This window comes from Antechinus flavipes, chromosome 5 (genome assembly GCF_016432865.1).
Source record: "Antechinus flavipes isolate AdamAnt ecotype Samford, QLD, Australia chromosome 5, AdamAnt_v2, whole genome shotgun sequence".
NCBI classification, from domain to species: Eukaryota; Metazoa; Chordata; class Mammalia; order Dasyuromorphia; family Dasyuridae; genus Antechinus; species Antechinus flavipes.
The window spans coordinates 262,190,054-262,202,304 of NC_067402.1; the positions used below are offsets into that span (position 1 = coordinate 262,190,054).

The window sequence follows — 12,251 nt, forward strand, 5'->3', positions numbered from 1 at the left end:
GAGGAGTTTAGATAGAAAGTTTCTTGGAAAGATGGATGGAAAGTATAGATGGAAAGATAAGTTTCCATCCCAAATTCTGTTTTGGATGTGCTGAATTTTTGAGATGTCCACAGGACTCCTAGCTCAAGATGAGTGAAAGATAACTTAAAGAAGGTAGTACTAGAACTCAGAAGAGAAAATGAGGCTGGATATATAGTATTGGGAGTCATTGACATAGGGATGAAAACTAAACTCATGACAATTAATGAAACCATCAAGGCAGAGATTGTAAAGAGAAGAGGTGAGATCTAAGGACAGATCCCTGGACAAAATCCACAGGCAATGGAATGAGGATGGAGTTCCAGCAAAGCAAAGTGAGAAAAGTTTAGACAGATAGGAAGAGAACCTGGAGAGTTCAATACAGGGTCACAAAAGCCTGGAAGGTGGAGATAGGTGATAGATGGTCTCAAAAGCTGCAGAGAGGTCAAGAAGTGTGAGGATTTAGAAAAAGCCAACAGATTGAGCAATTAAGAAGTCATTGGTAACCTTGGAGAGAGCAGTTTCAGTTGAATGATGGGGAAGCCAGGTGGCTGAGGGTTTAGAAACCAGTGACCAGAGAGGAAGTAGGGCCCTACGCATAGCTGAAGAGAGGAGGGGGGGAAAAGAGTTAATGGTGATTATAGGATCCAGAGAATTTTTTTTTAAATTAAGGATGGGAGATACATGGGCATATTAATCAGCAACACTAGGGGAAGAAATCTGAGGGGTGTGAAATGAAGAGAACAGAAGAGGAGGTCGTGAATGTCTCAATTTTTCAGTGAGAAGAAATGAGAGGGGATTCCATAGGAGACTTGAAGGTAAATGAAAAGGTTTAGAACAGTCATCCTGGAGATTGAAATAGAGAATTTTTAAAAATTAAAACCAGTTTGCTGCAGTGAGATTATATGACACACATATGACACATGTGTAATGGTACAAATCCTATGGGAAGTCCTATGACTTTCTAGAGCCATTTGGCAGTATGTAAATAAGACAGAAAGAGGTATGGGGGGTGGAGAGATATTGAAGGTAGTACAGAGTTGAATTGGTTCTGCAAGGGAATTAAGATTGAGGAGGGAGGAGATTGTAGTTATTTCAAGGACAAACGGCCTGGGAAAAACTGAAAGGTAGAAATTGGAGGTGAGTTAGAGACTGAGAAGATCCTATTGTGTTTGGATCTTTTAAGGTAGGGGAAAGAGCCAGAGAGACTTCCATTCGATACAAATGTAAATTGCGGTATTGGCCAAAAGTGAGATTCGAGGTAGTGACCTGAAAATTCAAGAGAGGACTTTAGGAGAAAGGGAGTAATTGTTGGAGATTATCTTTTTTTTTTTTTCCCAAACATCCATTTCCCCTCTGGCCCACCCCTTACCCCCAGAAAAGGAAATTCTGTAACCTCTTTTAGGAGCATTTTCTGTACACCTCCCTCCCTTTTTTGCAATAGTTGGGAGTTTATGGACTAGCAATATCGCCTTTCAAATTCAATTGAAGTATCTATTTTGCTGATCTGCTTTCCACCATCCCCTCCCAAACAGACACCCTGCTTTTTAGATATTTGTTAAAAGAAATGGCTCAAAAGGTAGTGAAGTGGGGAATGAAGGTGATTTAACAATAGAGATCAATAATATTTTTTAATTTATACAAAAAAGGGAATCTATTTGGTTATTTAACCATTTTTACCAGCCATAACTGACAAAGCATTTTTTTGGTAGCTTGATATTTTATTGCATTGACTTCTCCCTGCCCTTGCTCCCCCTCCAGTTTTATTCCTTTCAATTATAACCCTAATCCCAAATATTTGCAGTCAGCAGGGCATTTTATCTGTATACCCTCTGTCCCTCCTTCAGTGATCCCATCCAAACCAATTGCGGCTCCTTTTCCCTCCAGATCCCCAGCTCCCATTCCAGGAAGCCCTGGCTAGGTAAAGCTTCCCTGAGACAAAGCCCCAGCTAATGAGGAGAGCAGGTGTGGGGTCTCCAGTGCTACCCAGCCGGCGAAGGTTGCTGTAGTAACCAGCCTTAGGCTCCATTCAGGAAGTGAGAGAGAGACTCCAAGATTCCAAATTATCTCTTTCACTTGTTGACCTGGGAGCACAAAGAACAAGGAGACCCATGGTGTGTTGGGGGTGGGGGGGAGAGGGGAGAGAGAGAGAGGAAAGGGGGAATAGGGGGAGAAGGGAAGGATTAGAGAGAAGGGGGAGGGGCGTACTACCAGTTACAATCCTCCACCTTGCAGAGAAAATAGAGACGGAGAGAAAAGAAATCCCTGTATTTTCTAGGCTTATGTGAACTATAGGTTTTTTTTTTTTAATATTTATCATCAATTTAATACCTATCCATTTTATTGGGAGAAGGGGGGAGGGACTCGAGGGTCTCTCGTGTTGGGCAGCCTCGAGACCACTGGCCGGGGAGGGGAGGGGCGAGAGCGCAAATGGTCCTAACTTTACAAGGACCTTTTACCACAGGTTACCTTTTCTCCCTCCTTTATTAAGACCAGCCAACAGTGAGCATTTGCTACCAATTTATTGGAAACTTTTTCACAGCTTGAGCTACTTAAAGGCAGGCCGGCTCCTTCTTCTCCCCTATCTCTCCCCCCCCCCAAAAAAAAGCCCAACCCGCCAAAGTGGGGAGGAGAGGGGAGGGGAGGGGGATGCTGGCTTAATGGGCTGGGTGCTCAATTATGCTCAACAAGTCCGGCTCACACTGTGACCCTGCGCGGCTTCCTGCTATTCAGATGTGTTACTTCCCCTTTGGGGTAATGGCTTATGGCACAGGGCCAGAAAACATTATTAATTTCAGAAGGGGACTGACAGAACAACAAACCCACAGTCAAAGGAGAGGAAGTGCTGGGGAGGCCATCTGTTGGCTGTGGCGGAGCAGTAGGAACTCAATCTCTGTGGGTTCTAGGAGGAAAGGAGATTGATAATCCACAAAGAGGAAGTTGGCTAAATTTATCCACAGACCATATTAAAAGAGGGAGAGAGGAGGGAAGAGGGGGAAAGGAGAAGTGTAGAAGAGGGAGAGAGAAAAATAAGAAATAGAAGAGAGGAGAAAGAGGAGATAGAGAAATAGAAGGGGGAAAGTGGAAGAAGGAGAGAGGAGAAGAGGGTAAATAAAAGTGGAGAAGAGTGAGGAAATAAGAGCATAGAGGGAAGTAGAAAGGGGGAGGAGAAGGAAGGATGGAGATAGGAGAGATGAAAGAGGAAGAAGAGAAATAGGAGGAGAGAAGAAAGAGAAATAACATAGAGGAGGGAAGTAGAAAGGGAGAAGAGAGGGAAGGATGGAGGGATAGGAGATGAAAGAGGGGGAAAGGAGAGGGGGAAATGGGAGAAAGAGAGAAGAGTGAGGAAAGAGGAATAGCATAGAGAAAAGAAATAGAAGGAATAGAGGGAAGGATGGGGGATAGGAAAGAAATAGAAAGAAGGAAGAGAGGGAAGGAAGGAAAAAGATGAAAGAGGAGAGAGAAAGAAAGGGGAGAGATAGAAAGGAGAAAAAAGAATGGAGAGAAGAGGGAGGAAAGGAGACTAGCACAGAAGAGGGAAATAAAAAAGGAGGAAGAAAAGGAAACTTGGAGGGCTGGGAGAGGTTAAAAAGGGGAAGAAAAGGGGAAGGAGGGTGAGAGAACAAAAAGGAGAGAGAAGGAATTGAAGAGGAGAGAGATGAAGAGGAAAGGACATAAAAGAAAAGATAAATAAAGGAGAGTGTAGGGGAAGTTAAAGAGAGGAGAAAGATGAAAGGGAAGGAAAAGGAGAGAAAAGGGAGAGAAGGGAAGAAAGGAAAGGAGAGAAAAGGGAGAAGAGAAAGATGAAAAAAGGAGAAAAGAAAAAGGCAAAAAGGAGAGAAGCAAAAGTGAGGTGGGGAAGAGAGAGGGAAGAAAAAGAAGAGAAAGAAGGAATTAGGGGGAAAGAAGGAAAAGAGGGAGGGGAGAAGGGTGAGAGAAGGGGGAAGAGGAGGGAGAAGAAAAAGCCCAACTACTTGGAGCTGCAGCTGGACAGGATATTGCCAGAGCTGTTTGCAGATTTCCACTTTGAACAGACCCAGTTTAGGGAATGCCAGGAGCGGAAACTGTTCAAAACTGGATTAACACAAGCCAAGTTTAACTGCATCCTACTTCTCCTTCCCAGCTCATGTGCTGGACCCAAAGACACTGACCCAGAATGAGAGGCCATTGTTTTCCTTTCAGACACACTGTAGTGGCTTACAAAGGCTTTTTGAGGGACCCAAATTTCATCGTATTTCTGGCTTCCTCCAAATATTCTGACCTGCCTGACATTACCTATGACACTGGGATTATGGAATCGTGGGTTTCTAACCTGAGAGGAATTTTACAGTGAAGCAATCCTTACATTACAGGAGGCATCTGGGTAGGGTGAAAAGCATTCTGGAGTCAGAGGACCCGAGTTCAGATTCCTCATTGGGTCTCAGATTCTTCATCTATACAACGAGGAGTTCTTTGAGACAGGTTGTCTAGATTAAGTGTGAAAAGAAAGGGTCAGGCTAAATCATTTAAAGGCACACAGCAATGTTACCTAGTGGTCAGGATTGGAACCGAGCCCCAGGGTTCCCATTCAGCCAGAGGAAGAGTCCGTGTAGTTAGGAGTAATTCAGCCCTGTGACATCCCACCTCTTTTGGGGGGTTTGTCCTGGAGTGGCTCGGAGAGAAGTATCGAGATCAGCCCTTCTCTCCACAGGGCAGCTCAATTCCTGTTCCCGGGACAAGGAAATCTGTGCAAAGGAAGGTCAGCTGGTTTCTGGCAGGTCACAGAATTCACGGGTCCTTTGTGACGTCAGGAGGCATCTCTTCACAGAGAAAAAAAAGCAAAATAAACCCTCCCGGAGAAGCAAAGGAAAGGCTGGGCTCTTGGGAAAAGTCACCGGATGCAGGGCCTTGAACTTGAAGGAACCAGTTCAAAGCTTAGCTGCAGGGGTTTCAGCCCGACTTCTGGCCAGGCTCAAACCTAAGCCCCACCAGGCTGACCTGCAGGAGCAATCTCTGAAAGCAGCAGATCCAGGCAGAAAAGGGTCTAGCCCTGACCTCTCGCCAGCGTAACCACCCATTCTTCCTCACAGAGGATGCTGGCAGCGGGAGAAGGGGAAGCTGGCACTGTGGCTGTCCTGTTCTGTGAATAAACAGAGGAAGTCCCAGGCTATCATTTTTGGCACCTCTCCTTATTGCTATTCACTATTATACAATCCTTGATATTTTGGCAAGGTGGGTTAAGTCCAATTATTGCCATTATTAATTCATTTTTCTGGAAGAGACTGGGGTAAAAAAAAAAAAAAAAAAAAAAAAAAGCCTGAACCTTTCTTCCTTCAATACCCAGAATGCAGTTCCATGAAATAGATAGAAGTATAATTTCTACTTATCTTCAGAAGCAGGTGGCAAAAGCTCTGGATGTCGGACAGCTGAATTCAAATGGCAATGCTTTCCTTGGTTTTCCCCTTTTTTATTTGCAAAATGGAACAGAGGTTTTGATTGGACTAGGTGAGCAGAAGTTCTTTCCAGCTGAGGGGGAGGGGAGGGTCTCCAGATAAAGATCTGTGATCTCCAATGAGATAAAGAGCTTTTCATACCTTAAATGCTAGATAAAAAAACGAGCTGGGGAGGAATGGATAGAGCCCTAGGCTTGGAATGGAGAATCCATCTTCCCAAGTTCAAAACCAGCCTTAGACTTATTAGCTGGGTGATCCTGAGTAAGTCACTTCACTGTTTGCCCGTTTCCTCCTCTGTAAAGGAAGGAAATGGCCAACCACTCCTGTATTCTCTACCCAGAAAACCCCAAATGGGGTCACAAAGAATGAGATGGTAAAGGCTGAACAAAAGAGCAATCATTAGCATATGATGGCAGCTAAGTGACAAAGTCCCAAGGACCCCAAGTTTGATCCTCCACCAGGTACTAGCTGTGTGACTCCACAGAAATAAGGTTTTTTCATCTGTAAAATGGAGATAACAGCATTTACCCAAACCACTCTTAGCATCTCGGAAATGAAAACACCAAATAGGGTCACAAAGAGTTGGAAGACTGAACAAATCTCAAAGGATAGAGTTGAGTTTTAATTCTGTCCCAGGGGATTAACTGGGTGACCCAGGACAAATAACTTGCCTCCTGCTTTAGTTTCACAATTGACTCATCTCAAATAATTATTGTTAGGACCAATAGAGCTAACATATTTACTAGAAGCTTGCTAGCCTTAAAGTCTATGTAAATACTAATTTATCTGATCGCTAGTTACTCCAATCGATAGAGAATCCTTGAATTCGAATTCTGCCTGAGACACTTACTGTGGGACCAAAGACTCCAAGTTACTTAACTTCTGTTTGCCTCCCTTATCCTCAACTATAAAAAGGAGTTAATGATAGCACTATCTCCCAGGGTTGTGAGGATCAAACAAAGCTATTTGTAAAGTGCTTTAACATAGGCATATAGTAGGTAATACATGTTTATTCTCTCCCTATTATTACTGCTGTGAAGATCAAATATGAAACATTTGCGAATTAACTTGTAAATTTTAGATGCCAACTATTATTGTTCCTAATTGTCAATATTATTGAGCTCTTACAATAATCCTGTGAAGTAGAATGGTATAGGTATCACACCCATTTTACAGATTAAAGAAACTGAGGCTCAGAGCCATATTAATATTGGTCCAAGCCTTGTTTCCATTCAGTTCCCATACATTTGAGAGTTTTATAACACTGGATGATTTAGTTGATCACCTATTTCTAGGATAAGCTGCTGGAAAAAGATAATTTTCAAAGCATAATTTTACTTTCCTTCCTATGATGTAATGGGATGAGGCTTGAGTTGATGCACTGAGGTCCCAAGCACTTGAGGCTAAATAGTAATTGGACCATACTCTATTAATATATAAGCTTGGACTCTTATAACCTTTGAGAAATGCTAACCCCTAAAATGTATCCCCCTCTTAAACGATAGAGAAGTTAGTAGGTATCCACTTGAAGGGAAAATGGGAAGAAAAAAAAAATCAGATTCTCAATAACCAAAATAGTTATTTATTAATAACTTAAGATAACATTCTCATAAAATTCCAGCTTAAAATTTTACAACACGAACATAATCGAGCAAAGTAACTCTCCCTTCTTGGCATCTGCGCCACTCACCTCTCAAACATAGGGAGTTCCCATGCTCACACACACTTCCAGTTTTTTTTATTTTTTTTTTAATTTTTTACAAAAAAAAAGAAACCAAACCAAAATATTGCATTTTGAGGTGACTCTCCCTGAAGAATTTTGTACAGAGGTATGCACTGTTGAACACAGCTGAAAGTAAAAAATAAAATAAAAAGTGAACACAGATTTTCCTTGTGTTTTTAAAAGAAAGACCCCTCCAGGAGAACAGAGGCCAATATATTTACAAAAGGTAAGGCATAGTCAAACTACATCAACAGGGGGGGAAAAATCACAAGGAAAAGGTATATGTCAGAAGATAAATGATTGCACCAGTCACAAAAAGTGAGGGGCAACATTCTCTCCGAATTTCAACCCAGGAATTTACCAGAGCTGAAAATTGTTTATTAAGCATGCTGCAAAATGTACCCTTTGGATTAGGAAAAAAAAAAAAAAAGATAAATGATCTTGTAATGGAGTGACACGGATTCTTCCCTCCCTTTGGATGATTTCTTTTAAGTCCATCAAAGGGGAGAAAAAAAAAAACTCACAAGAACAACCATTATCATCAACTTGATTTAAAAGCAAAATATTTACAACAATCAAACATCAGAGTTCTTTGCAAACAGGTAGGTAACTCCAGTTTCAGAGCTGACACCTCTCTTTGGCTCCTTAAATTCAAAAATGAACCAGTCTTCACTGAAGACAATTATGTAGTATAATTCCAAATGCAAAAAAAAAAAAAAGGAAAACATCCAGCCAATCCTTAAAGAATATGGGTTCCTACCATTGAGTCCTACCCTATGTACTTGGAAGTCCTCAAGTCTCCTGCCTCCGCATAGGTAGGGCTTGTACAGACAGGGGCCCAGTACCCTGCCAGGAGCTATGTACACAGCATCTCAGGTTCCTCCACAGAGAATATAACAATTTTCTCCCTTTTTGCAATAACCAATTCCAAACATGGTAACCTTGTCTAACAACCCCGACAGCTTCTCATCATTTTGACACCATGGGCCACAAACAAAGAAAGCCTGCCCTAGATGACTAGGACCTCTCCCCAGCTAAGAGGAGACCAAGACCAGATTTCACGTGGACTGCAGAGAATCCACTTGAAACACATTCTGGTTGGACGGAGTAGTGAAATAAAGCTGTTGAGCTGGTACCCGATTGTCACAGGGGCTGCTCAGCCCCAGAGTCCTTTCAAAGTCCAGCAGCTGGCCCATGAAGTTGAAGTTGGGGGAGATATTGGACTTCTTCATCTTGACGATATCATAAGCATCATTCATGGACAGGTTAAGCTTCTGCATGAGGTAAGCCACGGTGACAGTGACTGAGCGGCTGATTCCAGCTAAGCAATGCACCAAAACCCCACAATTTTTTCCTCGGGCTTCATCTGGGAACACACAAGAAAGAAAAAGACAGTGATCAGAAAACTGGAATTAGACTAAACAGAGAAATGTATTTTTAAATTCATCAAAAATTAATTGTCCCTGGCAGGCCAGCCCTGCAGACTGGAGAAGCTATATCATAAGAGATAAACTGTCTCTGCTAGAGCACAATTACATATTTTAGATGTTTGCTAAAAAGGGAGCTATTGTATGAAGTTTCTGCCAACAAAAAACTCCCTTAATGTGTACATTCTTTGCCCCAGCATGTGAATACCAGAAACACTGCAATATGGCCGTGAAAGCCTTTTATACAGACAAGCAGACTGCAAAGGTCTATTAAATTATTCTCCAACTGTTGTGGAGCTAACAATGGAGGTATTCAGGCATTTTAAAAGAAAGAGGGAAGTCACTGGGGACAGCCCATTAGGAGGAACAGGATGTCAACACTGCTTGAAAATGAGTTCCTTTGTAATAGGAAATGCATTACAATGCCTGGGGATTAGTTTCTCCGTGGCTTCCAGCCCACATTTCTTCCTGCAGCGCTCAGATTACCTATACTCTTCACTATAACCGGTATCACAGTATCATTCAACTAGATCACAACATTTAGCATTCACACAGCTTTCCAACAATTAACAGGCTGTCCTAAAATAACTCCCCAGTCTTTAAGAAAAAAAAAGAAAAAGAAAACAAAACAAGCCTACAGCAAAATGTGAGAATTCCTGCCTCCAGAGCTTTCGACTGGGAATTACCGTGGGGGCTTTGGGGAGAGATCAAAATTCTGTGGTCATTATCTGCAGACCAATCATTCATATACTTTGCTTTCAGTGCCTAGCACGTAGTAAGCGCCTAATAAATGCTTCCTAAAAGACATTTCATAAACAGTTTTTTAGACCGTTTTACAAAATGCATTATTTTTTCTCCCCTCTTTAGCCTAAAGTAGTTTTAAGGAGGAAAATATCCTACATCGCCCCACAAACCATTCGGAGGCAGGTATTTCCAACAAATTGGCAGCGGTGACAGTACTTAAAGGTTAACTCCAGAGAAAAACGGCTATTTGTTTTAGCATTTAAAAGTCATTTGAACTTATTGCTAATTAGTCTCACCTATAAAAGAAATGGCCTCCGGGAAAAACTGAGACAAGTTTTGGCTCCAGTGATCGGAGATTGGAATCTGTTTATATTTAAACTCTCCAGCATTCTCGAAGAGATTAGGCAGGTTAGGGGTTACATTCAAGATGTATTTGATTCCGAACTCTTCTAAAACGTCCAGGTTGGTGGAATCCTTAGCACACCCCAGGTAGAGAAAGGGAAGAATCTCCACGGGGAAGGAAGGCTGACTGTTGGACAAAGGGCTGCCATCCGAGTCAGTGGCACTGTTGGGGTCTCGGTCAATGTCAGATTCAATATCCGAAGAGGAATCCGAGCTGATCCGGAGGCCTCCCAGTCCTAGGACTGGCAGGGGAGGCGAGCTGCTGCTGCTACCGGAGCCGTCTAAATTGGTCTCACAATGCAGAGCGAACTCGGCTTGGAACTTACTGAACCCACCTGCCAAGAAGAGCAAAGAAATCATGTAACCTGAGAGGATTCGGTAGTAGCGTTTTCGCGGCGTGTGTGTTAAAGGGGCTCTTTGGGTACAGACAGAGCCAAATAAGCGATCCCATACACGGGCACAAAATCATCCCGATGGTGTTTTTCTTTGGAAATGGGCAACGTTATAATCAATACCGCCAACACTCGGCTTCTAAAACCCAACGCTCGCAGAATGCTCCCAATCTAACAACTTTCCAGTTTTAAAGAGGAAAAATTTAAAAACCCATCGGGTTGAAATTTAACCCCTACCCGTCACCCCGAACGGTGCTTTGCTACGTAACTGGCGCTTTTTAAGGTAGGGGAAGAGGGCTGCAGGCCATTCGGAGAGCCCCCCGCCCCGAATAAATGTGCAATCCGGAGGCCGGAAGCGTCGGCGCCTCTTTGGTCCCAGGCCCTGCCACCCAGGATCCGTCTTGCACAACAGCCCCGGTTTTTTAGCGCACGTGTCACCCCTCTCTCACCCAGAGAACCAGGACGAAGATACAAGGCAAAACCGACAAGTCTTTTCCGGTAGTCCCCTGTCTTCCCGCCCCGGGGCCTTGACCCGCAACATCTCCTCACACGCCCCCTCCCCCATTCCCTTATCGCCAGGGTCGCTAGGACAGGGAAAAGCGGTCCAACCAGTCCTTACCTTCCAGGTAAAATGCCCTGCAGCCTTCGTCCTTGAGCCTCGTCAGCAGAAGCCCCAGCACGGACTCTCCTCCCGTGTTCTCGTTCCACTCGCTGCTGTTCTCGTCGTACAGGACCACCGTGTCCGTCCCGCAACGCCTGGTGAAGCGGTCGCGGTCTTCTCCGCGGGAGAAGAGCGAACGCACCGGCAGGTTGCCCTTCTGCAGCCGCCGCAGCATGATGCCCGGAATGGCCACGTTGATGGCCGACTCGATGTGGGACGACTCGTACAACTCCTGCGGCCGGCAGTCCAGCAGCAGCAGCCGGTCGCTGCCCAGCTCCAGCTGCTCGTTCAGCCACGCCACCGTCTTACTGATAGCCATTTCCGACACGAAAGACACGGGTCTGAACGTATCTATCATGAGGATAAGCTGAGGGCCAAGGAGCGGTGCCTAACAGATGCTTCCCGCTGCAGGCATAGGCTGGAAGGCGGCTCCCCGACTCGGGGCTCACCCCCCAAAGCAGCAACCTACCGAAGAGCGCAGGAGATTGCAGTTTGGAGAATGAAACAGACCCGCAACCTCCAAGTCCAGACTTGAGAGATTTGGGAGGGAGGGCAAAGTAAACCCCCGGGTATTCTGAAGCATAAGCTTGCAACACCCCGGACGGCAGACTCCCGGTCAATGGAGCTCTGAATGAAGCGCCGTAATCGCCCCAGTCCAGACAGCTTTCTTTTCTCCCCGAGTGAATGAAATCCAATTAGTTTGGGGCCCTAGGATCCGGCTCCGGTGCTACTGCAAAAAAGTCCATTTGCTCTTAATCTCTCCTGGGTACGTAACACAGTCAACCCGGTAGTCTTCTCTTAATATGATTCAGTCCTTTATTTGAGCAACGTCCCTTAGACTAAGGCTCGCACACCCCCTGCGCGAGGCAGCTCCTCAATGGATACAAACATGGAACGTCTCAATGGATACATTCTCTCCGCCAGCCAATGAGAGCCCGCGGAAGGAGCTGTTGCCGTGGGGACGGGCCGGCTGGAACAGGTTGTGTTGATGAATTGTTAATGAGTTTGTCATTCACAAAAACGGAAAGGAATTTCCGCTCCGGATAAAGCCGAGAGCAAACAAGCAGCCTCTGCGGCTCAGCGGGAGGAAGGAGAAAGAGGAGGAGGAGGAGGAGAAGGGGGAGGAGGAGGAGGAGGAGGAGGAGGAGAAAGAGGGAGGGGAAAGAAAAAAGAGGAGGAGGAGGAGGAAAAGGAGAAAAAGGAGGAGGGAAGAGGAGGGAGGAGGAGGAGGAGCAGCAGCAGCAGGAGCAAAGCACCTAAACCAGGGTATTTGTGTCTCTCTTTCCCTTCTCCTAAAGTTCACACATAGCATCAGAACTTCTGCGCACAAATGGTTCAGTTATCAGACCCCCCCCCTCATCCCCCCACACACCTTAAAAATTGCTCTGACTTCTTTTTCTCCCCAAATTCATTTGCACCCGAGTTTTTTAAGGCCGTTTCCCCCATTGAAGA

General features: G+C 44.6%; 1 protein-coding gene across 1 annotated transcript; it reads right to left on the reverse strand.

Moving 5' to 3' along the window:
* Positions 1-7,009: 7,009 nt before the first annotated feature.
* On the reverse strand, positions 7,010-11,852 carry DUSP6 (dual specificity phosphatase 6). Its single transcript, XM_051963642.1, has 3 exons — positions 10,758-11,852; positions 9,641-10,081; positions 7,010-8,539 (listed from the first exon to the last, which is right to left on the reverse strand). The coding sequence occupies exons 1-3, from the start codon at positions 11,155-11,157 to the stop codon at positions 8,232-8,234; spliced, it is 1,149 nt and encodes a 382-aa protein (XP_051819602.1). The 5' UTR covers positions 11,158-11,852; the 3' UTR covers positions 7,010-8,231.
* Between the last annotated feature and the right edge of the window lie 399 nt (positions 11,853-12,251).